This window comes from Zasmidium cellare (assembly GCF_010093935.1).
Source record: "Zasmidium cellare ATCC 36951 unplaced genomic scaffold M409scaffold_59, whole genome shotgun sequence".
In the NCBI taxonomy this organism is placed as follows: domain Eukaryota; kingdom Fungi; phylum Ascomycota; class Dothideomycetes; order Mycosphaerellales; family Mycosphaerellaceae; genus Zasmidium; species Zasmidium cellare.
The window spans coordinates 41401-62056 of record NW_022987003.1 but is presented as its reverse complement, the minus strand read 5'-3'; the positions used below and the strand labels follow the sequence as shown (position 1 = coordinate 62056).

Here is a 20656-nt window from a genome sequence, read left to right as displayed (position 1 = left end):
GGTCTTGAATCTGAGTGAATGTTCAGGGCAGTAATGCAAGAACAAAGAACAGCCGTGGGCAGATTGTGTTCCAGATCCTCAGCCACTTCGATCTGGCCTTCGCACTTTAGCACCTAGATTGAATGCTAGCTCTTGCCAAAAAGTTATGCTGTCATCCGGGTTCCAATCGTCTTTCTCAAGGTCGTAGTATCCGCGCTTAGAGACTGCTTTGGGGGCAACGCAAAATGTTCGACCTGCCATATCTTAGGTAGAGTTCTCATCCTTATTGCGGGTTTTTCCTCACCATTGATCTCTTTGTCCGAAGCAAAGTGAAGAACAGCCGCGGCAGCATCGTCAATGTCAGCAAAGTCAAAGCCAGCGTCTTTGAGGAGGCGAGCAGTTTCATCAGAGAGTATGCGAGTGTGGATGAACCATGGCGCGATGACATTGACACGCATGCCCACAGATGGACCAGTGTGGCGTAGACTTCTCATCAATCCTCTTATTGCCCATTTCGAAGCATTGTATTGGGGAGAGCCCGGATGATCGATGTAGCCAGACATGCTTGCAGTAATGATCAGACAGCTGTCTCGTGCATCACCTTTTGATTGCTTGGTGAAGTAGAAATTCGCCAGCTTCGTCGTGTACGCCACACCGAGCAAGTTTGTCTTGAGAACTGTAAAGTCCGGCTCTACAGGGTCCCCATCGTGTGTCACAGCTTCGTGTTGGACAATGCTGGGGCACAAACAAGTAGTGTAAGCGGACCCTGTTGCGTGAAAGTATGCTGACCTCGACTTACTCGTCATGTTTGTTGAGCCCAGCGTTTGCAAAGACAACATCGATGGTCTTCGATGGTGACTTGTCTAGAGCGGTCTTAAACAAGCTCAGCTGGTGGTTCCAGGTCAAAACGTTGCATGGCACGAAGGCCACGTTCTCCTGCCCGAGTTCTGAGACAAGGGCTTCGCCTCTATCTGAGACCAGGTCACCTATCACAAGTCGTTAGCTGATCGGCATACGGTTCACGTCAAATGCCCACCAAATGTCACAAAAGCGCCAGCCTTCACAAAGCTACGCATAGCAGCCTCGCCAATCCCGCTTGCTCCTCCAGTGACGATCACACTTTTGCCCTTCAAGTTTTCAGGGTCGAAAGTTGCATCGTGTGAGATTGCTACGTTCTTGTTGAACTGTGTATTGGGTGCCATGGTTTGTGAGAGTTGAGTGTCGGTGAAGGAGCAAGATCTAATGGTCAGAATTGGATGTTGACGAAGTACGGGAGCAGTTATTTCGTCGAAGAAGAACGGCCTTTCTTGCAGCCCTCATAAACATGCTCTCAAAGAGTAGCTACTTAACTGCGCGGTCTTTTGCAGAACACCGAGCTAAGAGCTGCGGGGTCACCGATGCTTGAACGTGATGATTGGGATGCTCGTCTAAGTTGCTTGGGTGTGGTACCTTGCACCTTGTAGATCGTCTCGCGAACTCGAGAGCGACTTGATGGTTTGAGCTGGACTGGACTGTAGCACAAATCAGTCTCCATAGTACTGAATCCTACGAGGGACGAGATATGCGTCTTTCAAGTCTCTTCGAATTGTCGACAAACTCCAGCGCCATTACCTTGATGCTCCTTTTTATGACAATACCATTGATGTTGTTCAAATGAAGCGTTGATAATTGTTGTTCCAAGGCAAAGTCAACGTGAAGAGGTGTCGTCAGCGGCGGAAGGAAAGGGGGGCCTGCCAAGATCCCAGCCACCTTTTTCTCTACCTCCTCCTCGGTTTCGCAGTACACCTCGCTTTCTACTTTCGGCTCATCAGAAAATTACTTCCAGTGCAGTACACGGAGCTTATTTCCCCCAGCGACCAAGCTAAGAACAACGCGCGGTGCAAGCCTACATTTTGATAGCCTCGGGTCGTCTGACTCGGCAGGATTGTCTCGACGACGTACGGACTACCACAGCTGCAAGAAAGTCATCACCCTCCGCCACTTCGGCATGCCATAATACTCATCCAGCATCTCGATCTCCTCCGCGCTCAGATACCGCCGTCCGGCCTGCAGGTCGACTTTGCTTGGATCCCGCAACCGAGTGCGGAATATCAATTTATAGGCGATGCCGCAGCCTGTGATGAGGACCAGTCCTATCATGTACTTGAAGAACGAGTACGCAGATGGGGTATCAGAGCCAATAGGATAGAGTGCCAAGTAGAAAGAGCACCCCGTGTACAGAGCGCAGCATGTCAGTAGCCAGGCTGGAGGAATCGGCCACCACTTGCAGCTCCAGGCGTACTCTTGTTTGAACAAAGGATCATCTTGCGCTTTCAAAGCAGCTCGAAACCGAAAGCTTGTAATGCCAATCACGACCCAAACGCCGAAGTAGCCGGTGGTAGCTATCTGCGCAAGCCAGTTGAACACCTCGATACCACCTGCGCTGAGATTGCAGTATGTCAAGGCCACCGCACTTGCATACGTAAGGAGAAGTGCCACTCTTGGTCTTCCTCGCCTGTCGACCTTGGCCACCCAAGCCGGTATCAATCGTTGGTGAGCCATGGCTCTCAGGATCCGCGAAGCAACGAAGACGGATTCGGCGCCGATTGCTGCGACGGCAAACATGATGACCACGTTTAGGAGCTCTGGAAGACCTGGAATGCCAGCTTCGTCGAGTGCAATGACGAAGGGCGATGCTGCAATACCGGAACCACCCAGCAGACGCTCATCTGTGGCAGGCACAAGAAGGCCGATGAAGACGATCGACACCAGATAAAGCACCGTGACTCGGATTGGGATCAAGATCACGGCATGTGCTATCGAAAATCGCGGTGTTTTCGCCTCTCCAGCCAGGAAGCCGGTAAATGTGTTGTCGCCGATCGCCAGGATGGCCAACAGGACGGAGTTGCTATACCCTTTGAACCCGTTACGGAAAGCTAGGCCATTGTGCCAAGTCTCGCCATGGTGGACGTATCCGTCTGGACCAGCTCCCAGTACCATCGCGAGACCAGCAACGATGAAGATGAACAAGGCGAGGATCTTCATTATCGAAGTGCCGTATTCAAACCAAGCAAAGACTTTGCTCGGCAGAACGAAGATGACCAGCATCACCAGCAAGAAAATGGTGTACCAAACCGCGGCGTTTACACGATCTTCTGCCCAGTAGTTGATGAGAACCGAGAAGAATGTTGCTTCGCTCGCAACGATGGCCGTCCAGCCGAGCCACATGCTGAAACCGCCCGCGAATGCCAGAGCTGGGTCTACGAATCTATCCGCGTAGTCGATGTAGTTGCCAGATACTGGAAAGGCAATGGTCATCTCCGACACCGTGTTCAAGACGGCCCAGACACATGTGCAGACCGTTGCAAATGCCAGGAAAAGCGTCGCTGGGCCACCATCGCGGAGGTTCTTGCCAGTGGAAATGAACAGACCAGCTCCTATCTGGCCGCCGAGTGAGATGATCTATCAAAATCAGCCCTGTGTTGCAGTTCGCGATGATGCTTGCCTACATGGATGTGGCGTGAGGTAAAGCTGCGTTTGTATTCGCCATCTGCATCTTCAACAGAGCCGATGGCAATATCAACGCACCGCCCGTCCTGAATCGGCTCCACAACTGGACTTTCAGCTGCTTTCTTCATGTCGTCCGCCATTGTGTACTAATCTGTCGAAGAAGAAAATGACCAAGAACAGTTCAGCAACTCTTGAGATGAAATGCTGACTTCTACCTGCGACTGTACAGTTCTGAGACAGTTGATAGCAGCCCGCGGCGAATAACAACCCTGCAGATAGACGATCTTGCTCGATTCTGCAAGCACTGGGGAAGAGATAGGCAGACCTGACGCGGCCAACAAGCCTGGCTACCTTTCGCCGAGGACGGCAACCACCAGCTTCAGTTGCGAGCTGGAATAGGATTGCCCTCTTGGAATGGAAAATACTGCAGCCACGTTCACGAAGTCACAGATATATCCCCAAATTGCTATCGCTACGGTATTCGACGGCGAAGAGTGACAATAAAACGATGTCTTCAAAGCAGAGATCTATCTTGATCGTCGGCGGAGGAACATTCGGGACGAGCACCGCTTACCATCTGTCAAAACAAGGCTACACTAATGTCAAAGTTCTTGACAGATGGGCGTCGCCGTCAAAAGAAGCAGCTGGAAACGACATCAACAAAGTGATTCGAGCAGACTATCCCGAGCCTCTGTACGCTAACCTGGCCACTGAGAGCATCAACGAGTGGCAGGATCCTAATGGTCTATTTGCGGGACTATACCATAGATGCGGCTGGCTTATTGCGGCTGGAGACAAGAGCCTCCCGTTCATTGAGGGTTCGATCAAGACGGCTGGTGAGCATGGCTCTGAGGAAGCCCAGCCGGTGACTTCTCAGGAGGTCAACGACAGGTGGCCGGCTTACGATGGCACAATGCCAGGCTGGAAAACGTACTGGAACTCCTCGGCGGGATGGGCAAATGCTCGAGAGGCACTGAGGCGCATGGCTGATGCTGCTGAGAAAGCTGGCGTGCGATATATCACTGGCGCCGATGGGCATGTTGTGCGACTGCTGTTTGAAGATGCCGCCAAGTGCGTTGGAGCCAAGAGTGCGAATGGCACGTCCCATTTCGCAGACGAGATCATTCTGGCTGCTGGAGCTGCAGCAGCAAGCATACTGGATATGAAGGGCCAGTTAGCTGCAAAGGGGCACACTGTTGGGCATATTCAGCTCAGGCCTGATGAAGTCGAGAAGTATGCCGCAATGCCCATCGTCGACCATCTCGAAGGAGGTGAGGCCACCAAAGTTACAGTCCCAGCCCAACACTGACCAGCCCAGGCATCCTCTTCCCACCACAGGAAGACGGCATCATCAAGATCGGCGCTGTCAACTTCGTCACCAACTACGCACCAACACATCCCACCTTGTCTCTCCCACGCTACCGCTCAGATAACCCGCAAGACGACATTCCCAAGCCTATCGAAGATCACCTCCGCAACTGGCTTCGGGAGTTAGCGCCAGTACTCGCAGACCGCAAATGGTTCGAGACACGAATCTGCTGGGATGCGGATATGGCAGACTACAACTTCCTCATTGGTAGCCACCCGGAGCATGCTGGCCTCAAGCTGGCTGTGGGTGGATCAGCACACGGCTTCAAGTTCTTGCCAGTGATTGGGAAATATATCGCCCAAATGCTCGAAGGAAAGCTCAGCCCTGAGATTGAGAGGAAGTGGAAATGGAGGCCTGGAGCGAAGCTGGAACAGGGCGAGGCGAACCCTCATCCAAATCCACTCTTGGACCTGAACAGCCTCTATCAATGGGCGCACTCGAATCAATCGCGGCTGTAGAAAGCACCTCCACAGCGGCAGAAGGCGGCAACTATTTCTAAATTGAGGACCATACGTCTGTTCGAGTCTGGACATCAGCCTAAGCGCCGCACCTGAATGAAAAGTGTCTGCATGGCCATTGGCCACGGATGGGCTGGCGAGGCCGACGGATAGTTTCAACTGCGGCACAGTTGTTTCGTATCGCGCTCAAGTTTTGCTGAAGGCTTTGCTCACGCGTCTAAGAACAGGTAGACGCTCAAAAATTGCCGCCCGCTCCGTATCGCCCTCTATTTTTTTTTTCCTGTGGTGACTTGAACCTGATCTCGGTCTTCAACTTGGACTTGCAAGCTTATGAGCAGAATAATGACTGAGGCCAGGGAGAAAGCAAGGCTCGACCGCCTAGCGCTTGAAGAAAATGGCATATTTTACACCAACGACATCGACAAGCTCAGCGAAAGTTTCCGTCTCCGGCGGAGTCATAACGACGTGTATCGGCGAGCTGCAGATTTTATGACTTCCAATCCCTTGCAAGATGTCATTGAACCTATGGTCCAGTGGCAGTATCCTCCCCACGTCCTACACCACAAGCACATGCTCCTCGACATTAGGACGTTCCTCCCTACCTACTCCGTAGAGGACCTCAAAAAAGACGAGTTAGACGACATCCCAAAACGAGCGTTTTATGATGATGCGGAATACGCAGCCCTCTCACGGAACGAGAAACACCGTATCAAAGAAAGATACCAGAAGCTCTTTCAAGAAGCTCGCACTACAGCTCGGAAAGCCGTGCAACTTCGAAAAGACCGAGCCTCCGAGTGTGATTGGCAGTCGTTCTTGGAGAGGGATCTCTTCGGGCGTTACCATGAACGACAACTCTCGCCGTTTGAGAAGTATGACTTCGCATGCTGTTTCGAACTGTGGCTTACGTGACACAGATCTGAGAGGGACAGCCTATTTGACACTGACGAAATGTCAGTCAATGCCTAGGCATTGAACAGTTGCTACATTCAAATGCTGACATGTAGTAGGTGCAGCAACGTTCAGTGGAAGGCTCCAACAAAGCCGTCAGAGAACAGCACATGGACGCCGGACCTACAACAACCAAAGCCCGATCTATACTTCGGCTTTCCACTTTTCGACTTCAGCAAGAGGCCCGCCAAAGGACTGGAATTGAGTGAGCTGTCGCTAAACTTCTCCTTAGAGAGGTTAAAAAAGAGGTCTCTAGATGTGAAGTTTGTATGTTCTCCTGTTGGAAACCTGCTCCATCTATCACGGAAGGTACCCACCAAGAACCGGACGTGCTTCCCTTTCGCCGTCGTTGAGATGAAGCATGGTTCCGTCGACGGTACGCAACGACAATTCTGCTATTGCCAGGCCGCCAATGGATCCTCGAGGGCATTGACCATTCTCGAGAGGGTGTATCATATCGGCAACCGGCATCCGAAGAACCACCATGTGCCGGCGGTTTTCGCCTTTACCTGTATCGGACCGTCAGTACGTATATGGATTACATACTCGATTCGTGTCCCACGGGGCCAGACAGCTCATGTATGGTAGAATGTTAAAGGTCTTTACGCGACATAGGACTAACACACAATAGGTCATGGTGTGCATCAAGGCGACAGAGCTGACTTCTACATGGGCCGTTTTGGAATTCCACGCCATCATCAGCAACATGCTGCGCTGGGCTACGCGAGTTCACAAGCCTGATCTTTCAGCGCGGCTCAGTGAACAGCAGCTTCAAATCGATGAGAAGGATGAGATGGAGAGGCTGCAGAAAGTTCATCGGAAGGAAAAAGCGGATCTCGCCAAAACTATACAGAAGAACGAACGAGAGATTGCGGACCTACGAATGAAGCTCGAAAGCCACAAGGACTCCGACGAAAGCTCGCAACAGCTGGAAAGCGAGAAATCGTGTCCGACTCATACAAGAGCGACAAAACGAAAGTCTAGAGAGGAAGAGTGTACACCAGCGCCCTCCAAGCGCAGAGCAATGGACGACACGTCGCAGGAAATCCCAAACTCAACGAGAGCAATGTCACCCGACATCCCCGTGACAAACATCCACAAGAAATTCGTCCGATACTTCCTAAGCGAGGTGTATGATCAATACTGACGACTCAGACCGCAAGGCTACAGCTATTCTCTTTACTCCTGCAACGGTCTTCTCGTCCTTCAAGCCTCAGGATACTCATCAATCGCCTCGATCCCTCTCGTTCAATCAAGAAAAAGCGATCCTAAAGCAACCGCCTCCTCCATCCCGAGTCAATGAATCCAATTAAACCCGGCCACAGCCTTCCCCGCAAAAACCACCGGCCGCTCACTCACAAGCCTCTCCTCCTTGATCGTCTTCGCGAAGCCATGATAGCGAGGCGTGCTGCGATGGAGGTGCATGGAAATCGGGTCGGGGTATCTACCCTTAAGTGTCAACGTCGGCTCGCAGACGGCAGGAGGATGAGGGGGATTTGGTGGGAAGGGCAGTACTCACCTCTCCACAACACACCACCTCTGCCCGAACCCGAAATCGGACTCTTCGATGTGTAGTTGGAATTGGATCGTGCTGGGTTCGTGGGCGTGGACTTGGGCGGCGTAGGCTTCGGTTAGGGTGCGGAGCTGGATACAAATTTCAGGAGTCAGCTTGATAGTCTTGTAGGGCGAATGGGGGATTCATCCTACTCTGTCTGCTTTGCCTACGGCAGGCGAGAAGACAACGATCAAGGTGATTTCTTCGGGATTGGCGGCCATTGTTGGAAGCAGGGGCGTGGAAGGTGCCTCAGGCTGAACTGGATCCTTCAAGTGGGTGACTTTCCAACATCACAAGCAGACTAACAACCGCGATTTCTCAGTTGACCAGGAAATCGCGGGAGACAACGATTGAAAACAGAGACATTGGCAACAAGCCCAACGACCGATGGACGAGGCATTGAACTACCTCGAGGTGCCGTCCGAATCCTTCAGCGATATCTCGCTGCCTGGCCGGAAGCGCCTCGTGTACCTGCATACACCACCAATGCCTCTCAACACCACCACGAAGAGCTTGCGTACTCTTGTGCGGCAGGCCGTCTTGGCTCAATGCCTCTCCATCTCAGAAACAGAAACACCTTCCGTGTCTGGCGAACATTACCAATCATGAGCGTAGCTTTCATTATATCGTATCTACTTTTCCTCTGGTTCCTCCATCTGCTTTCGTAGCTCTAGGGTCTAGGCTTCTCGAAATGCCCTGGACTAGGTGGGACATCACCCGTCTCCCAGGACGTGGGCTCACTGCCCAGTTCGAACTCAATCGTGCCCCCGTTCTTCATAACATCGTTATGCTCGAACCAGTTCTTATTCCACGCCTGGCCGTTAATCCTCACACTCTGCACAAAATAGCTATTCGCGTTGTCGAGATTCGTCGCGGTGACACGGAGGGTGTTGTTGCCGTTGATCGTCATGTTGATGTCGCTGAACCAGGGTGAGTTGAGTAGGTAGACGGGTTGGGTGACTACAGGGTAGATTCCGAGCATTTGCCAGAGCATCCAGGAGTTTAGGGCGCCTGCGTCGGAGTTTCCTGGCACGCCGTAGGTGGCATCGTGGAAGTAGGCGTTGCCGAGGGAGCGGGAGGCGTTGACGGATTTGGCTTGTTTGTTGAGGTAGTGGTATTCGTAGGGGGTTGCGAAGTCTATGACAAGGTCAGTCTTAGTGCTGAATGTATTTCTGGATGATCATGTCCTTACCTGGCTCGTTTCCAATGTTCATGATCGTGTTGATTCCAGCGCCATTGGCTCCCAGGCTCTGCTCCGAAGTGTTGGGCTGGAAGATGTAGTCCAGTCTCCGCTCAAATTCGGCATTGCCGCCCATGAACTCAATCAAGGTCTGCATGTCATGCGGTATGGTAAACGAATACTCGAAAGGCGTTGCTTCATACGAGATGTCCTGCCACTCGCAGCCGCCACAAAGAGCAGGGTTGTAGTCAGTGACGTTGAGCTCTCCCGTCGAGAGTCTAGGAACCGGGAAGCCAGTGAAGCCCTTGTGTGTGAAATTGTGAGCCCAGATGTTTTGCCAGTTGGCGGAGCGGTTCAGGTACTTCTGGACATCTTGTGGTGCCTCTCCCTTGGCAACTTGGACGAGGGAGAAGTCGTTGGCAGAGTACTCAATCGTGCGTGAGATAGCTCGGGTGCTCTTGTCGGCAGAGACATAGCCTAGTGGAATCCAGTCGTAGAGAGCTCCGCGTCCTTGCTGGATGCCGTTGCTTGGGTCTACCAGATTGAAAGTGTTGAATGGTGTGACTTCAGCATCCTTCACCATCGCCTGGTAGCCTTCTGTCCAATTGATACCAGTTAGGCCTTTGACGTACGCATCAGCCAGAACATTGTCAGCATTACTGCCGCCCTGTACAATCCCGTTGAAGTTCCCACTTCGACCATCCGGCATGTAGCCTTCGTACTTCCAAATCTCGATCAGCGCCCGGATCATGCTTTGGTAGTACGTTGGCTGGAAAAGATGGTAAAAAGACACCGTGCATCGGAAGATGTCCCACATGGTGTAGAAGTCGTCCCATGAGTCCTTGGAGTCCCAGAGTGGGTTCTCGCCAGTGCGATCAGATGGCATAAGGTGCATGAAGTATAGAGACGAGTACAGCAGCACCAGGTTGGTGCGGTTTTGAGTCGAGTCAGTGGCCACTTGAATCTTGCTAAAGACGTCCTGGTTCCATTCCTTGACCGCGGCAGAAACTGTATCATTGAGATTCCACGATCTGATCTCTTGGTTCTTGTAGGCGCAGGCCTTCTCCACGGAGATGAATGAGATACCGACACGAGACTTCACCGTCCTTGCGGTCGAGTTCGAGAAGACAAAGACGGCTCCCACACGATCAGTAAGAGGACCTGAATCTTCACGGCTGCGGATGCGGAAGGTTGGGTGAGAAATCGTATCGCTTGCGAGGTTATGCTGCCTCTGAACTGGAGCTGTGTTTCGTCCACGGAACGTATGGGCCTCTGCCGGCGCTTGTTCGAATTCACCGCAGAAGTAGGTTGTTGCTGGTGCGCTATCACTGAAGCCACCGCCATAGGCTCCCCATCCAGTGTACTGCTTGCCTCTCGGTTCGATTTCGATCGCTCCGCCAGCGTAGTATTGGTCCTCGTTGGAGCCTCCTTCGTTTGGCAGAAAATGAGAAACATCCACCAAGATGTACTTGTCTCCAGCAGGGAAGTCGTATTGTAGGATACCACTATGACGAGCTCCACCAACTTGTAGAGAGACACCGTTCTCGAGCTTTGCGCCGTAGTAACCGACAGTCGCACTGTCGTTGCCTACTCGTTCTTGCCAGTATGTCCTGTTGTCCAAGAGGTTGACTGGAGCGTCGATGGTAGTAAGAGGCATCTGAGAGATAATGCCATATTTCGCTGGACCTCCAGTTCCAGATTCATGCATCATGCTAACACCTGTGACAAGTCCTCGTGGTGTCCAGCCTCCGTTGATGGTGGAGATTGAGACATTGGTCTCGTAGGTGTCGATGCCGACTTTGGCCACTCCAAATGGACGAGCACCTCCAACGAAGATATCACCGCCTCCAAATGCCTGGCCTGGAATGGGTCCCTCGCCTCCAATGAATGGGTTGACATATTGAGACCAGTCGTGCTGTGCCGCAGCGAGCGGTGCTAGCAATGGCAGAAGGGTACTCTTCGCCAACATCTTTGCTGGCTAAGAAGGGCAACAACAAATACAGGAAGCCTAAGACTTACCTCTCAAGTGCGAGAAACCCAAGCTACTATAAGAACATGTCGAAGAAAACAAGCTCAAGCATAGGCAAGGTGACATCCGGTCGAGCTAAACTGACATCATGGGTCCTGCATTGCTGCTCTCCGCAGCAACGCGATGAGGGGAAAGCATAAAGTCTGTGCCCGTGCCTGAATCTGTTGTGCGATGGATGCTGCAATGAGGTCTGTTCAGGTAAGGTGACCGCAATGGGTCGATGGATCGCCCATGTGATGCCGAATTAGCATTGGAGTAAAGAGGAGGATCCCGAGGTGGAGAGCCATCCGGCGGTGACTATCCGAGCCAAGCAGATGATTATCGTTTGGACGCCTTACGATGCAGACGATGGCAGGTGTAGAGGTGAGAGATGAAGGGGCGATGAAGAAAGTGTGCGAGTGAGATGGAGGAAGAGCAGGAGTTGCGAGGTGAGCTGGCAGAGAAGCCAACATTTGGTGGCGCTGTTGATGCCTGAGGCTCCAGTCCAGGGTTTGACGATCGTCGAGGTTGTTGGACTTCACTTCTCTTGGTTCGTTCTTGTTGGGTTTGCAAAACAGGCATTCGATAGTATAGATACAGAGCGCATATTGAGTCGTTCGATTTTAATTCAGCGCGAGTGTCTCCTGAAGTTCCCAATTGCCCCAAACATCACCGCCACATCCCTGGCATCTCGACCTGGCTGAAGTCGCCAGCATCATCCTCAGAGACTCGCCGAGTGGTACTGTGTCCCTCATCAGTCTCCATCCGGCCCTCCTCAAACAGCATGTACTGGTCAAACACCGGCGGACTGCTCGGAATGTTCCCCTCCACAGTCTCGTAGTCCACTCCAGTCTCGTAGATGAAGCCCTCCGCAAACTCCTGCCTGATATTTGGGTCCTCAGGCAGATTCTCTGGCACCCTCCGCGACTCGTCAAATGCAGCCGGTCGCGCAAATATCAGGGCGAGGTGGTCTGCTGACACGTCGCGAACCGTGTCGGGCACTGATCGAAGGACTGGTCTGAATTGTGGTCGGCGATTCTGGTCCGACGAGATGATCTCGTTATCGGACGTGCGTGGAGGTGTGTATACGAACTCGTTGTTGGCAGGAGCGAGCTCGAAGCTGAAGCAGCGAGGGGCACCGCCTGTTGTAGGAAGGAGACGATGTGGATCTTGTTGGCGCTGTCCGTGGTAGGCTTGCGCCGGCTGGAATGGGGTTCTCGTGTGCGAAGACTCCGTTCGGCGCTGCTGTTGGCTGGTTGATGTAGTAGATGGTGGTTGGCGGTGCGAGTGGCTGGTCGTGGTGGATTGGGCCTCCATTCGAGAAGCTGGAGGAGGACTGTTCGCTGGGCTTCGACTTCGGTGACGTGCAGGCGGAGGCGCATGTGGATAATCGCGATCGGGATAGCTCGTGTATCTGGGCCTCGACAGTGCTGGTGATGATGGGGGATGATAATTGACTGCAATTGCGCTTTCGGCTTCCGGTACCGCTCGCACTGTTGGTTGAGCGCTATGATGAGATGCAGGTGCAGTTTGGCGAGACCGTGAATGCCGCATAGAGGTCGAGGGCACGAGTGCGGACCTGTTCGATATCTGCACCATCTCTGGATAGCCTTCCTCTTGGGTCGGTGTCGCAATATAGGCGGATTGCGAGGTACGAGGCATCTGCGCTTCTGTGAGACTTTGCGGGTGCCGAGGGCCAGATGGAGTTTGACGATGGCGGTGACTGGGGGACAGGTCCATGTTTATCGAGAAACCTCTTGGTGCAAGGTGGATGTGTGTCGGCGGAAAGGTGTGAAGATGAGAATCCGTTTGTGGTGGCGGCTTGCAAACGCCAGTTCAAACGCTGCAAGATCCTAGTCTGACACCACGTTGCTCGGTGCAACCGTACATTCACTCGCCCCCTCGTCTCGTCTCGTCTGGTTTCAACTTTGCTCGCCTCGAGTTCACTCGGTCCAGTTGCCATCCAGCATATTGTTACTACACTGTCCACCGCTTTCACAATACCGCCCTGGTCGTCCCGACTTCTCAATGCTAAGACCCGCCATAAACCACTTCCACCACCTGCATGCACTCTGCGGTGTCCGAATCTTCAGCGCCTATGTATGCATGACTTTGCAACCGCTGCGCTGGGGACCAGCATGGACGTCTTGATGGGAATTGCCATCCTCACGCTTCGGCGATGCTGTCACTGGAGCTTGTCATTCGTCTGGCTTTCTTGATCTTGTGGCGCAAATCGTTCACACGAGAGAGATGCTCGGTAGCTGCGCTGCCGGATTCGGTTCGGCCTTTCAAGGCGCGGAATCACCAGTGCCGGTCGGCCTTTCCTGCACGTCTTGACTCCCTCGCTGCTCTTTGAGAGCTGCAATCTTGTCATCCAGCACAGCGATTTCAACCTCGACCTTCAACATCTTTTCCTTCAGGAGCTCGGTGTACTCTTCGTTAGACAAAACCTTGAAGGGCGTCCAGCTTTTCTCACTCATACGCTTCCAGAAGTTCTCTCGAGGCTGCACATCTCTGGGTGCCGTATATCTATTGTAGATGTGTTGACCTGCTGCGCCAAAAATGGCAAACATAATAGCTCCAGGAAGGACGTTGGAACGACCTCGGAAAATAAGGCCAGCAGCCCCTCCAGACACTCCACCAGCAAGTGCACTGGCTTTGGTTAGGTCATGCGGTGCTGGAGGCTTGCCATCAACAGTCCACGCGGCGACTACACCAGTGCGGAGGAGAGAAAAGGTCGTTCCGAGCGTAAACGTTTGAATTGCAGAAATTCCGCCCGAGAGCGCAGCAGGCAGGCCACGAACGATGCCAGAGGCTCCACCAAAGAGAAATCCAGCACCACCTGGTGAGAGCCGTCAGCAGTTGTCAATATCATATATCGCAAGACGTGGATAGATGCTGGGCTGGGCATGAGATTTGCGGTCATGAGATCAGGCTCCCCATCTTCGGACGTGCAAGATCAAAAATCGTCTAGCAACGCTGTCGAATCACAGGCGAATGACTGTGAATTCTTGTTTCTCTCTTGCTGCTCTTCCTGCACAGATCTTTTACGACGATATTGGGCTCAACGCGGAAATAGGAGAGACGGAAAGCACTCACCACACGCCGCACCAACTTTCAGTGCTGGCTCAATGGCCGCTGAGAACGCATTTTCTGGTGGCGACTTTCTTCTTTCCATCATTTACATCCACCCAGCTGATGGAATGTGTATGTTGGAGGTTAGCAGACATGTGAGCGAGATCTCATCGTCGGACTTTAGGCTTCACTAGCGCATAACTTTCAAAGCCGAACCCTGTTGAGCGGGAGCAGCCGCACGCACTTTGAGGGAAGTAACGTCGTCGTCTCCGCCCAAAGAAATCTTCCCGCCAGCGACAACATCCACACCACGCAGCGTCCCCGACAGCGCTGCAATCCCTACCCGACGACACTCGAGAGGCCAATCCATCGCCTCTCTCTCCAATTCAGAACCGCGCCGACGACCGCGTGGTTCGCACACGACCGCAATCATGGGTATGAACGCCCGCCCCGTGCGAGGCATATCGCATCGACACGATGCTGCCGTACTACATGGCCATGGCTGAACGGCGAGGCTGACATGAGACTCGTAGCTCCCAAAAAGAAGCAGGAGAAGATGGCCTTGGGCGACTTCTTGACCAACCAATGTACGCATCACCACTCCCCGCACGGCCTCGACGCTCGCACGACCTACCGGCAGCCGAGAGAAGCAGAGAAAGAACAGACATACTGACAGCGGTGATGCAGCGCTCGGATCATGGGCAGATGAGATGGACTCGGTGCCAGTGCCGGCCGTGGCCTCCGGCTACGGCGGCGCACGCGACCGCGATCAAGGCGAGAGACGCGGTTTCAGCCAGCCAGCATGGGAGACGGCTCGCAACGACCGTGCTCCCAGCGGTATGGGAGGCGGTATGAGTGGTGGTATGGGTGGACGAGGACCAAGCTACGGCAAGTATCACAGTCAAAGTTACTGCAGGCTTCATACTAATATCAAATAGACCGCCCCCGGTTCGAGCGTGAGGCAGTGCCCTTCCCTACCAAGCCCCCGTATACCGCCCATCTCGGCAACCTCGACTACAATGTCACCTCTACAGATATCGAAGAATTCCTGTCCGACTGCCAGGTCACCACCGTGCGCATTATGGAGGACAAGGTCGACCGCAAGCCCAAGGGCTTCGGCTATGTCGAGTTCGGTTCCCCAGAGGGTCTGCGCGCGGCGCTGGACAAGACCGAGACCCCATTCATGGGCAGGAACATCAAGATCAGCGTTGCTGATCCACGTATGCAGAATTCCTCGCTAGCAGTCTCTTCCTGTACTGACCCTTCACAGCCAAGAACGATCGCATGGACTCATCGCGTGACTTCTCAGACTGGAGCCGCAAAGGCCCACTTCCAGATCTCCCGCAAAACACTCGACAGCCTTCAAGAGGCTTCAGCCGAAATTTCGACAACACATCCGATGCCGGTAGCGAGCGTGGGGGACCAGCAGGCGGCCGAAAGCCTGGATTTTTCGAGAATGACGGTAAGGTACGTGACTTCTCCAACTGGGAGCGCAAAGGCCCTTTGTCTCCGGTTCCAGGCCAGCCAGGCGGACGAGAGGGCGGCAGAATGCGAGAGGGCGGTCCACCACGTGGAGAGAGACGACCAAGCCCATCGTGGGGTGAGGGCAGATCAGATGCCGGGTCGAGGCCTCCACGCCGAGAGTTCGAGCCACGTCCACCAGTCGAGCGTGTGCCTACAGCAGCAGACATGGACAACCAGTGGCGCGCAAGAATGAAGCCAGACGCTTCGCCAGCCGCAACACCAGACGTATCGACCCCTACGTCACCAGCTCAAGACGCCCCAAAGGAGCGACCGAGGCTCAACCTTTCCAAGCGGACTGTGTCGACTGCCGAACAGCCAGAGTCGGCGACCACACCCTCGGCAGATTCCAAGGCATCGCCGTTTGGTGCTGCTCGCCCCATCGACACTGCCACCAGAGAGCGTGAAGTCGAAGAGCGACGCGAGTTGGCCATCAGACAGAAGAAAGAGGCAGATGATAAGGCGAGAGAGGAGAAGGCCGCAAAGGAGGCTGCCGCAAGAACAGCACGTGCCGATCGGGCAGACCGTGGCCAGGCCGAGCAAGAGGGTGAGAAGGTCACGTCGCCTACTGGCGAGCGTCCACCACGTGGTGACCGTCGTCCATCGCGTCAGCACAACGGCAACAAGGGACAGCCCAAAGAGAATGGAGAAGGAGCTGCTCAGCAGGCTCGTGCAAGCTTCAGCATCCTTCAGAGGGATGCTGAAGATGGTGAGGAAGGCACGTTGGACACTCCTGATGCATCCGCGAACGGCACCATCATTGGCGACAAGGAGACCAAGCCAAACGAGCCTGTCGTATCCGCGGATGGTGCGCAGACTCCCAAGGACACCGCGGACACTCTGGAAGAAGATGGCTGGAGCACTGTGCCCGCCAAACCCAAAAACAACCGCCGTGGTGGAGGCAGAGCCATTGCTTCCTAGGCGGAAGAGACGCACTAGGTCAGCCCTCCCTACCTCGACTCTATCTGCATTGCATTTGGGAGGGAAGCAAAAAGCGTCGTTTCTGCATCACGAATTGTGCACACGAGCGAGCACGGCCGAAAATATCGACGACACGGCCGAATCAACCTTGCGTCATGTTCACCACTGTCATTTCAAGCATGCGAGCTGCGACCGCACCAGTATGGCCACCCTCTTCGACACCACTGTTGTATAGCATACTCTCACTGTACGGTTTCGTGCTGCGTCAAGCGGCACTTGCAGTCATTAGGTCCTTTCTGACCTTTACGTTGCCCTTACTGACTGCGCGCTTCTCGTATCGGCGTTCGAAGGCGAGCAATAAGATCGGCGAGCATGGCACGAAAATGGGATGGGAATGCTTCATGTCTTCATTGTTGAAATGCGAGGGAGGATGGGTTCTGGTAGATGTCGTCAGTCGGCTGCTTGTAGGGTGATGAGAATGTCAAGACTTCACTTCAACTTTTGATTTTCCCCGATGCCGTCCAGCTACTCATCTCTACAGCAATTGTGCGCCAGAGTCAGTAGTCCTGAGATCAAATACGAATACGTTTCTTCAGCTTGGCGGGCTATAGCGATGGACCAAGTTCATGGAACGGACGTCTCATGAAACGGACTTCTCACGTAAAATCCAAGATAGTACCAAGAGCGTCTCGAGCAAATGAAATAGTCCCATCGGTCGCCATCCGAAGTAGCAAGCCAGCCATACGGCCCCGGCGAATTCAAACCCCAGGCGGAAAGGGGTACCCCAGTAAGGCTGGCTTCTGGAATAGCAACGCCCAAGAGTTTCTGCGGCGAAAGGCTAACTTACAGTTCTTAGAGTTTCGACGTTGCGACGTCGTAATACGAGTAGACGAGCAGAGCCAAGAGAGGTTGTTTCGGTTGTTTGTTCGTCATAGGACTGGGATGGGGGATCTTGGGGGAGGGTTGGAGTTGGGGGTATAAAGATGGGGAGGTCTCGCTTTGACCTTGATGGATTGTCCTGTTCAGACAACAGCGATAACGACAACTATACACGATCGGTTTATCTGGAAGAAGTTCTTGCCAATTCGTCATGTTCGATCTCAAGTCTTTCGTCCTCGTCGCGAGCTTTCTGGGCATGTCCCTAGCCGGACCCCTTGACAAGCGTCAGGGTAACGGTGATGGATGCACGATTTGCATCGACAATGCCAACGACTGTGGACAGTACGTCTCCTATCTCTATTCACCCCTTCTGCGCTATCGCTGACCCCTTCACAGAATGTACGGCGGCTGCTGGGACTTCTGCGCCACAGCCCGCCAGGACTTCCCCATCCCGGCCTGCAACGGCGTCAGCGACAAGACGACTGTCTGCGAGTACTTCAAGAATGATTGTGGCAAGGTCTTTGGCACTTGCTATCCCGCCGAAGGGCCCATTCCGCTGATTGCGGATCCGGGCTGTGGCGAGGAGGGAAATGTGAAGAGGGAGGAGACGTGTGAGTGGTTCACGAATGCGTGTGGCAAGAAGTATGGGGGGTGCTATCCAGTCAATGGGCCGATTCCTATGTTCGCGGATCCAGGATGCCCTTGAGCGGTCGCAGTCTGTTCGTCTCTAGAATTAGAGTGATAGTGTATTTTTCTCGGTGCTAGTAGAGATAAATTATAGATTACTCCATTCGCCGCCCGTGCCAGTCCAGTCAATATCTTTCATCCACGTGGCGAAGTCAAAGCCATCAAGGCCATTGCTAGAGAGGATGTCGAGCTCCATTCCATTTCGTTCGTTGTTGAGCATAAGTGGCATAGCAGAAGCCAGTGTAGCGCCCACGTCGTTATTCGAAGCTGGAGTCTGTGGCCCGGCCGTTGAGTTGACCGTCGTGCTTGCAGCAGAAGATATATCCAGTGCATCGTCCAATGTGCGCGAGATGGCTTTCGCGGCGTTCAGACAAATGGTATAGTTCGGATCGCCTGGGTTGTAAATGCTCTCTAGATGGGATATGAAGACTGATAGCTGTCGTATGATGAATGCTCGGTTGAGTCCGTCTGGTAGAGACTGCGTGCCTTTACTTCGAGCGACCTCGAGGAGAGCGTTGACCAGTACTCCTGCAGCTGGTAGGCCGTAATATAGTACCTGTGATCAATCAGCGTGGATTGAATTCATTGGCTTGATAAGACTCACAACGTAAGGAAAATCGTAACGCAAGAAGATAGCCCGATTAAGATTTCTCCCCACGTCGTGTGCAGTCATCACAATATCCATGGAAACTTTCAACATCTCTGCAGAGCAGCTCGGCTCAATGGGCTCAAGTGTCCTGTAGATGGAGAAGATTCCTTGGAGGAAGGCCTGTCGGAGCGTGGAGAGCATCAGGCATATCGGCATTGAGATGCCATTGTTCCAGCATTCGCGACTATAATGTGTGTGTTCGGGAAGAGAATCCCAGCGTTTGTATGATTGGTCGAGTACGCCACTGCCAGATTGTTAGTTCTTCGAAGCCGTTCAAAAACTAGGGGAAGAGGATCTCTCACTGGAGTCTGGCGGCACTGCCAGCATCTATGGGCCGATTGAGATGATCCAGAATTTCTTCTTGATTCTCGGCGAGCATGCACCGAGCTCGTGTCCATGTTGTAGGCATGTGGACATTGTCTATGTTCCAGCCATCAGGCGTGAGCATTCGTCGAGCCTCTTGCTCGTTCGCAGCTGCCAGTAGCTCGTCATCTGTCAAGTTTAGTGGCAGACGAGTGTCAGAGTATCGACGTATCATCCGAGGAGGTAGCTCCATGAGAGTGGCAATGAACTTGTCGCTTCTGAATAAGTGTGCATAGACCTTCCTCCGACACTCGGCGAGGAAAAATGGCAATTTGGAGTTATTCTTCTCTCTGTGTATGCCGGCGGCGTAAATGTCAGTAATGGCTTCGCCTAGTTTGCGCCATACTGCTGGTGCTATTGATCGGTCAGCAACGATGTCAATGGTCAATTGTCAATAGTTGATCAAGGCTTACTGGCGTCTCCCTCCGTCACTGACGTACGACGATGGTCCTCAAATGACAGAAAGGCTTGCATGTCGCTAATGTCGGTGCACAACTCTCGTCCCAGACGCAGACAGACAAAGCTTGTCGTGCACATCTCATGCACGAAGTCTTCTCGTTTATGGTCGTCGCCAGCGAGACCAAGAAGGAAAGCTCGCACCGTAATGGCATAGATCAGGCCCATGGTCTCCAGCCGTAGATTCTCCCCAGTATAGAATGATACGAACTCGGCCACTCCAAAGTCCCGGGTGGGATACTGCACCGGCTTGGACGAGTTGGATAGCACCAATCTTGCCAAACTATTGAGCTTTTCACTGTGGTCGTCGAAGTCCTCGATGGCCAAAGAGGCGCTAGTAGTACGGAGTTCATTTACAATCGCCCGGATGATAGGGCTCGGCACAAGAATTGCTTGAGCATGGTAGCCATATTCGACAATCAAGTGATCCAGAAATCCAAAGTGTCGCAGCTGAGATAGCACGTACTTGACGGTCTGGAGGTTCTCAGCCTCTGCGCCATCACTTGAAATGGTGTTCAGGAGTTGTGGTGGCTGTTGGCCTTGACGGTATGTGGGAACCGCTCTGGATGGCCATGTCATCCGGAGAGGCAGGCCATCACTCAAACCACTCGCCGGAGTGATAGGATGATTGACTGCCTCGTGGCCCGTCGGACTAGGATTGTTCCCTACATCCCATTGGTATGTGGCTGAGGTAAAGTCCAGGATCTGGCCGCTGCCCGGTCTTCGAGGCCGAGTCAACGGAGCAGGATGGTAGATGCACCTTGCGGTCAGTCCACGACTTGTGCACCGGCCACAGGGCTTCTGGTGATCGCATCGGATCTTGGCTTTGCGACATGGTTCGCACGAGGCTGCCTTGCCATTCCGACGACTCAATCCGGTAGACATACTGCTGTTATTCCATTCCGCGATGGACGGTCTTGGCTCAGGTTTGGAGGATCTGGCGCACGAAGGCGGTCAGATCTTTGAAAGATGAAAGTCTCAGACTGGACTTTTGCTTCCGTCATGGTTTGCGTCAGCCGCACCCTGGATGCTGCCGCCAGTCATAGTTTTCATGTGGTGATTGTTGAGGAGTGAAGTGCGGCGGCATCGGCGCTCAACTCGGCATTGAGCGGAATGATA

At 53.4% G+C, this 20656-nt stretch overlaps 11 protein-coding genes across 11 annotated transcripts; 4 read left to right on the top strand and 7 right to left on the bottom strand.

Annotated features, from left to right (window-relative positions):
* Window positions 1-78: 78 nt before the first annotated feature.
* Window positions 79-1181, bottom strand: M409DRAFT_30064 (uncharacterized protein; the record flags this gene model as incomplete). The annotated part of the gene is made up of 4 exons (XM_033809744.1): window positions 79-233; window positions 284-714; window positions 779-965; window positions 1016-1181. The coding sequence occupies 4 exons, from the start codon at window positions 1179-1181 to the stop codon at window positions 79-81; spliced, it is 939 nt and encodes a 312-aa protein (XP_033660335.1).
* Window positions 1182-1923: 742 nt separating this feature from the next.
* Window positions 1924-3608, bottom strand: M409DRAFT_30063 (uncharacterized protein; the record flags this gene model as incomplete). Its single annotated transcript, XM_033809743.1, has 2 exons — window positions 1924-3420; window positions 3468-3608. The coding sequence occupies 2 exons, from the start codon at window positions 3606-3608 to the stop codon at window positions 1924-1926; spliced, it is 1638 nt and encodes a 545-aa protein (XP_033660334.1).
* A 368-nt stretch (window positions 3609-3976) lies between these two features.
* On the top strand, window positions 3977-5295 carry M409DRAFT_30062 (uncharacterized protein; the record flags this gene model as incomplete). Its single annotated transcript, XM_033809742.1, has 2 exons — window positions 3977-4739; window positions 4787-5295. The coding sequence occupies 2 exons, from the start codon at window positions 3977-3979 to the stop codon at window positions 5293-5295; spliced, it is 1272 nt and encodes a 423-aa protein (XP_033660333.1).
* Window positions 5296-5637: 342 nt separating this feature from the next.
* Window positions 5638-7390, top strand: M409DRAFT_60791 (uncharacterized protein; the record flags this gene model as incomplete). Its single annotated transcript, XM_033814578.1, has 4 exons — window positions 5638-6164; window positions 6210-6245; window positions 6303-6768; window positions 6875-7390. The coding sequence occupies 4 exons, from the start codon at window positions 5638-5640 to the stop codon at window positions 7388-7390; spliced, it is 1545 nt and encodes a 514-aa protein (XP_033660332.1).
* A 149-nt stretch (window positions 7391-7539) lies between these two features.
* M409DRAFT_30060 (uncharacterized protein) lies at window positions 7540-8019 on the bottom strand (the record flags this gene model as incomplete). Its single annotated transcript, XM_033809741.1, has 3 exons — window positions 7540-7687; window positions 7763-7887; window positions 7951-8019. 3 exons carry the CDS (start codon window positions 8017-8019, stop codon window positions 7540-7542), a joined length of 342 nt encoding a protein of 113 aa, XP_033660331.1.
* A 449-nt stretch (window positions 8020-8468) lies between these two features.
* On the bottom strand, window positions 8469-10947 carry M409DRAFT_60790 (glycoside hydrolase family 92 protein; the record flags this gene model as incomplete). The annotated part of the gene is made up of 2 exons (XM_033814577.1): window positions 8469-8935; window positions 8991-10947. 2 exons carry the CDS (start codon window positions 10945-10947, stop codon window positions 8469-8471), a joined length of 2424 nt encoding a protein of 807 aa, XP_033660330.1.
* A 708-nt stretch (window positions 10948-11655) lies between these two features.
* M409DRAFT_60789 (uncharacterized protein) lies at window positions 11656-12726 on the bottom strand (the record flags this gene model as incomplete). Its single annotated transcript, XM_033814576.1, has 1 exon — window positions 11656-12726. The coding sequence occupies one exon, from the start codon at window positions 12724-12726 to the stop codon at window positions 11656-11658; it is 1071 nt and encodes a 356-aa protein (XP_033660329.1).
* Window positions 12727-13274: 548 nt separating this feature from the next.
* Window positions 13275-14164, bottom strand: M409DRAFT_60788 (uncharacterized protein; the record flags this gene model as incomplete). Its single annotated transcript, XM_033814575.1, has 2 exons — window positions 13275-13828; window positions 14086-14164. The coding sequence occupies 2 exons, from the start codon at window positions 14162-14164 to the stop codon at window positions 13275-13277; spliced, it is 633 nt and encodes a 210-aa protein (XP_033660328.1).
* Window positions 14165-14581: 417 nt separating this feature from the next.
* On the top strand, window positions 14582-16503 carry M409DRAFT_30056 (uncharacterized protein; the record flags this gene model as incomplete). The annotated part of the gene is made up of 4 exons (XM_033809740.1): window positions 14582-14648; window positions 14749-14910; window positions 15000-15281; window positions 15332-16503. The coding sequence occupies 4 exons, from the start codon at window positions 14582-14584 to the stop codon at window positions 16501-16503; spliced, it is 1683 nt and encodes a 560-aa protein (XP_033660327.1).
* A 1090-nt stretch (window positions 16504-17593) lies between these two features.
* On the top strand, window positions 17594-18088 carry M409DRAFT_30055 (uncharacterized protein; the record flags this gene model as incomplete). Its single annotated transcript, XM_033809739.1, has 2 exons — window positions 17594-17724; window positions 17779-18088. The coding sequence occupies 2 exons, from the start codon at window positions 17594-17596 to the stop codon at window positions 18086-18088; spliced, it is 441 nt and encodes a 146-aa protein (XP_033660326.1).
* A 69-nt stretch (window positions 18089-18157) lies between these two features.
* M409DRAFT_60785 (uncharacterized protein) lies at window positions 18158-20422 on the bottom strand (the record flags this gene model as incomplete). Its single annotated transcript, XM_033814574.1, has 4 exons — window positions 18158-18625; window positions 18674-18962; window positions 19021-19435; window positions 19495-20422. The coding sequence occupies 4 exons, from the start codon at window positions 20420-20422 to the stop codon at window positions 18158-18160; spliced, it is 2100 nt and encodes a 699-aa protein (XP_033660325.1).
* Window positions 20423-20656: the final 234 nt, after the last annotated feature.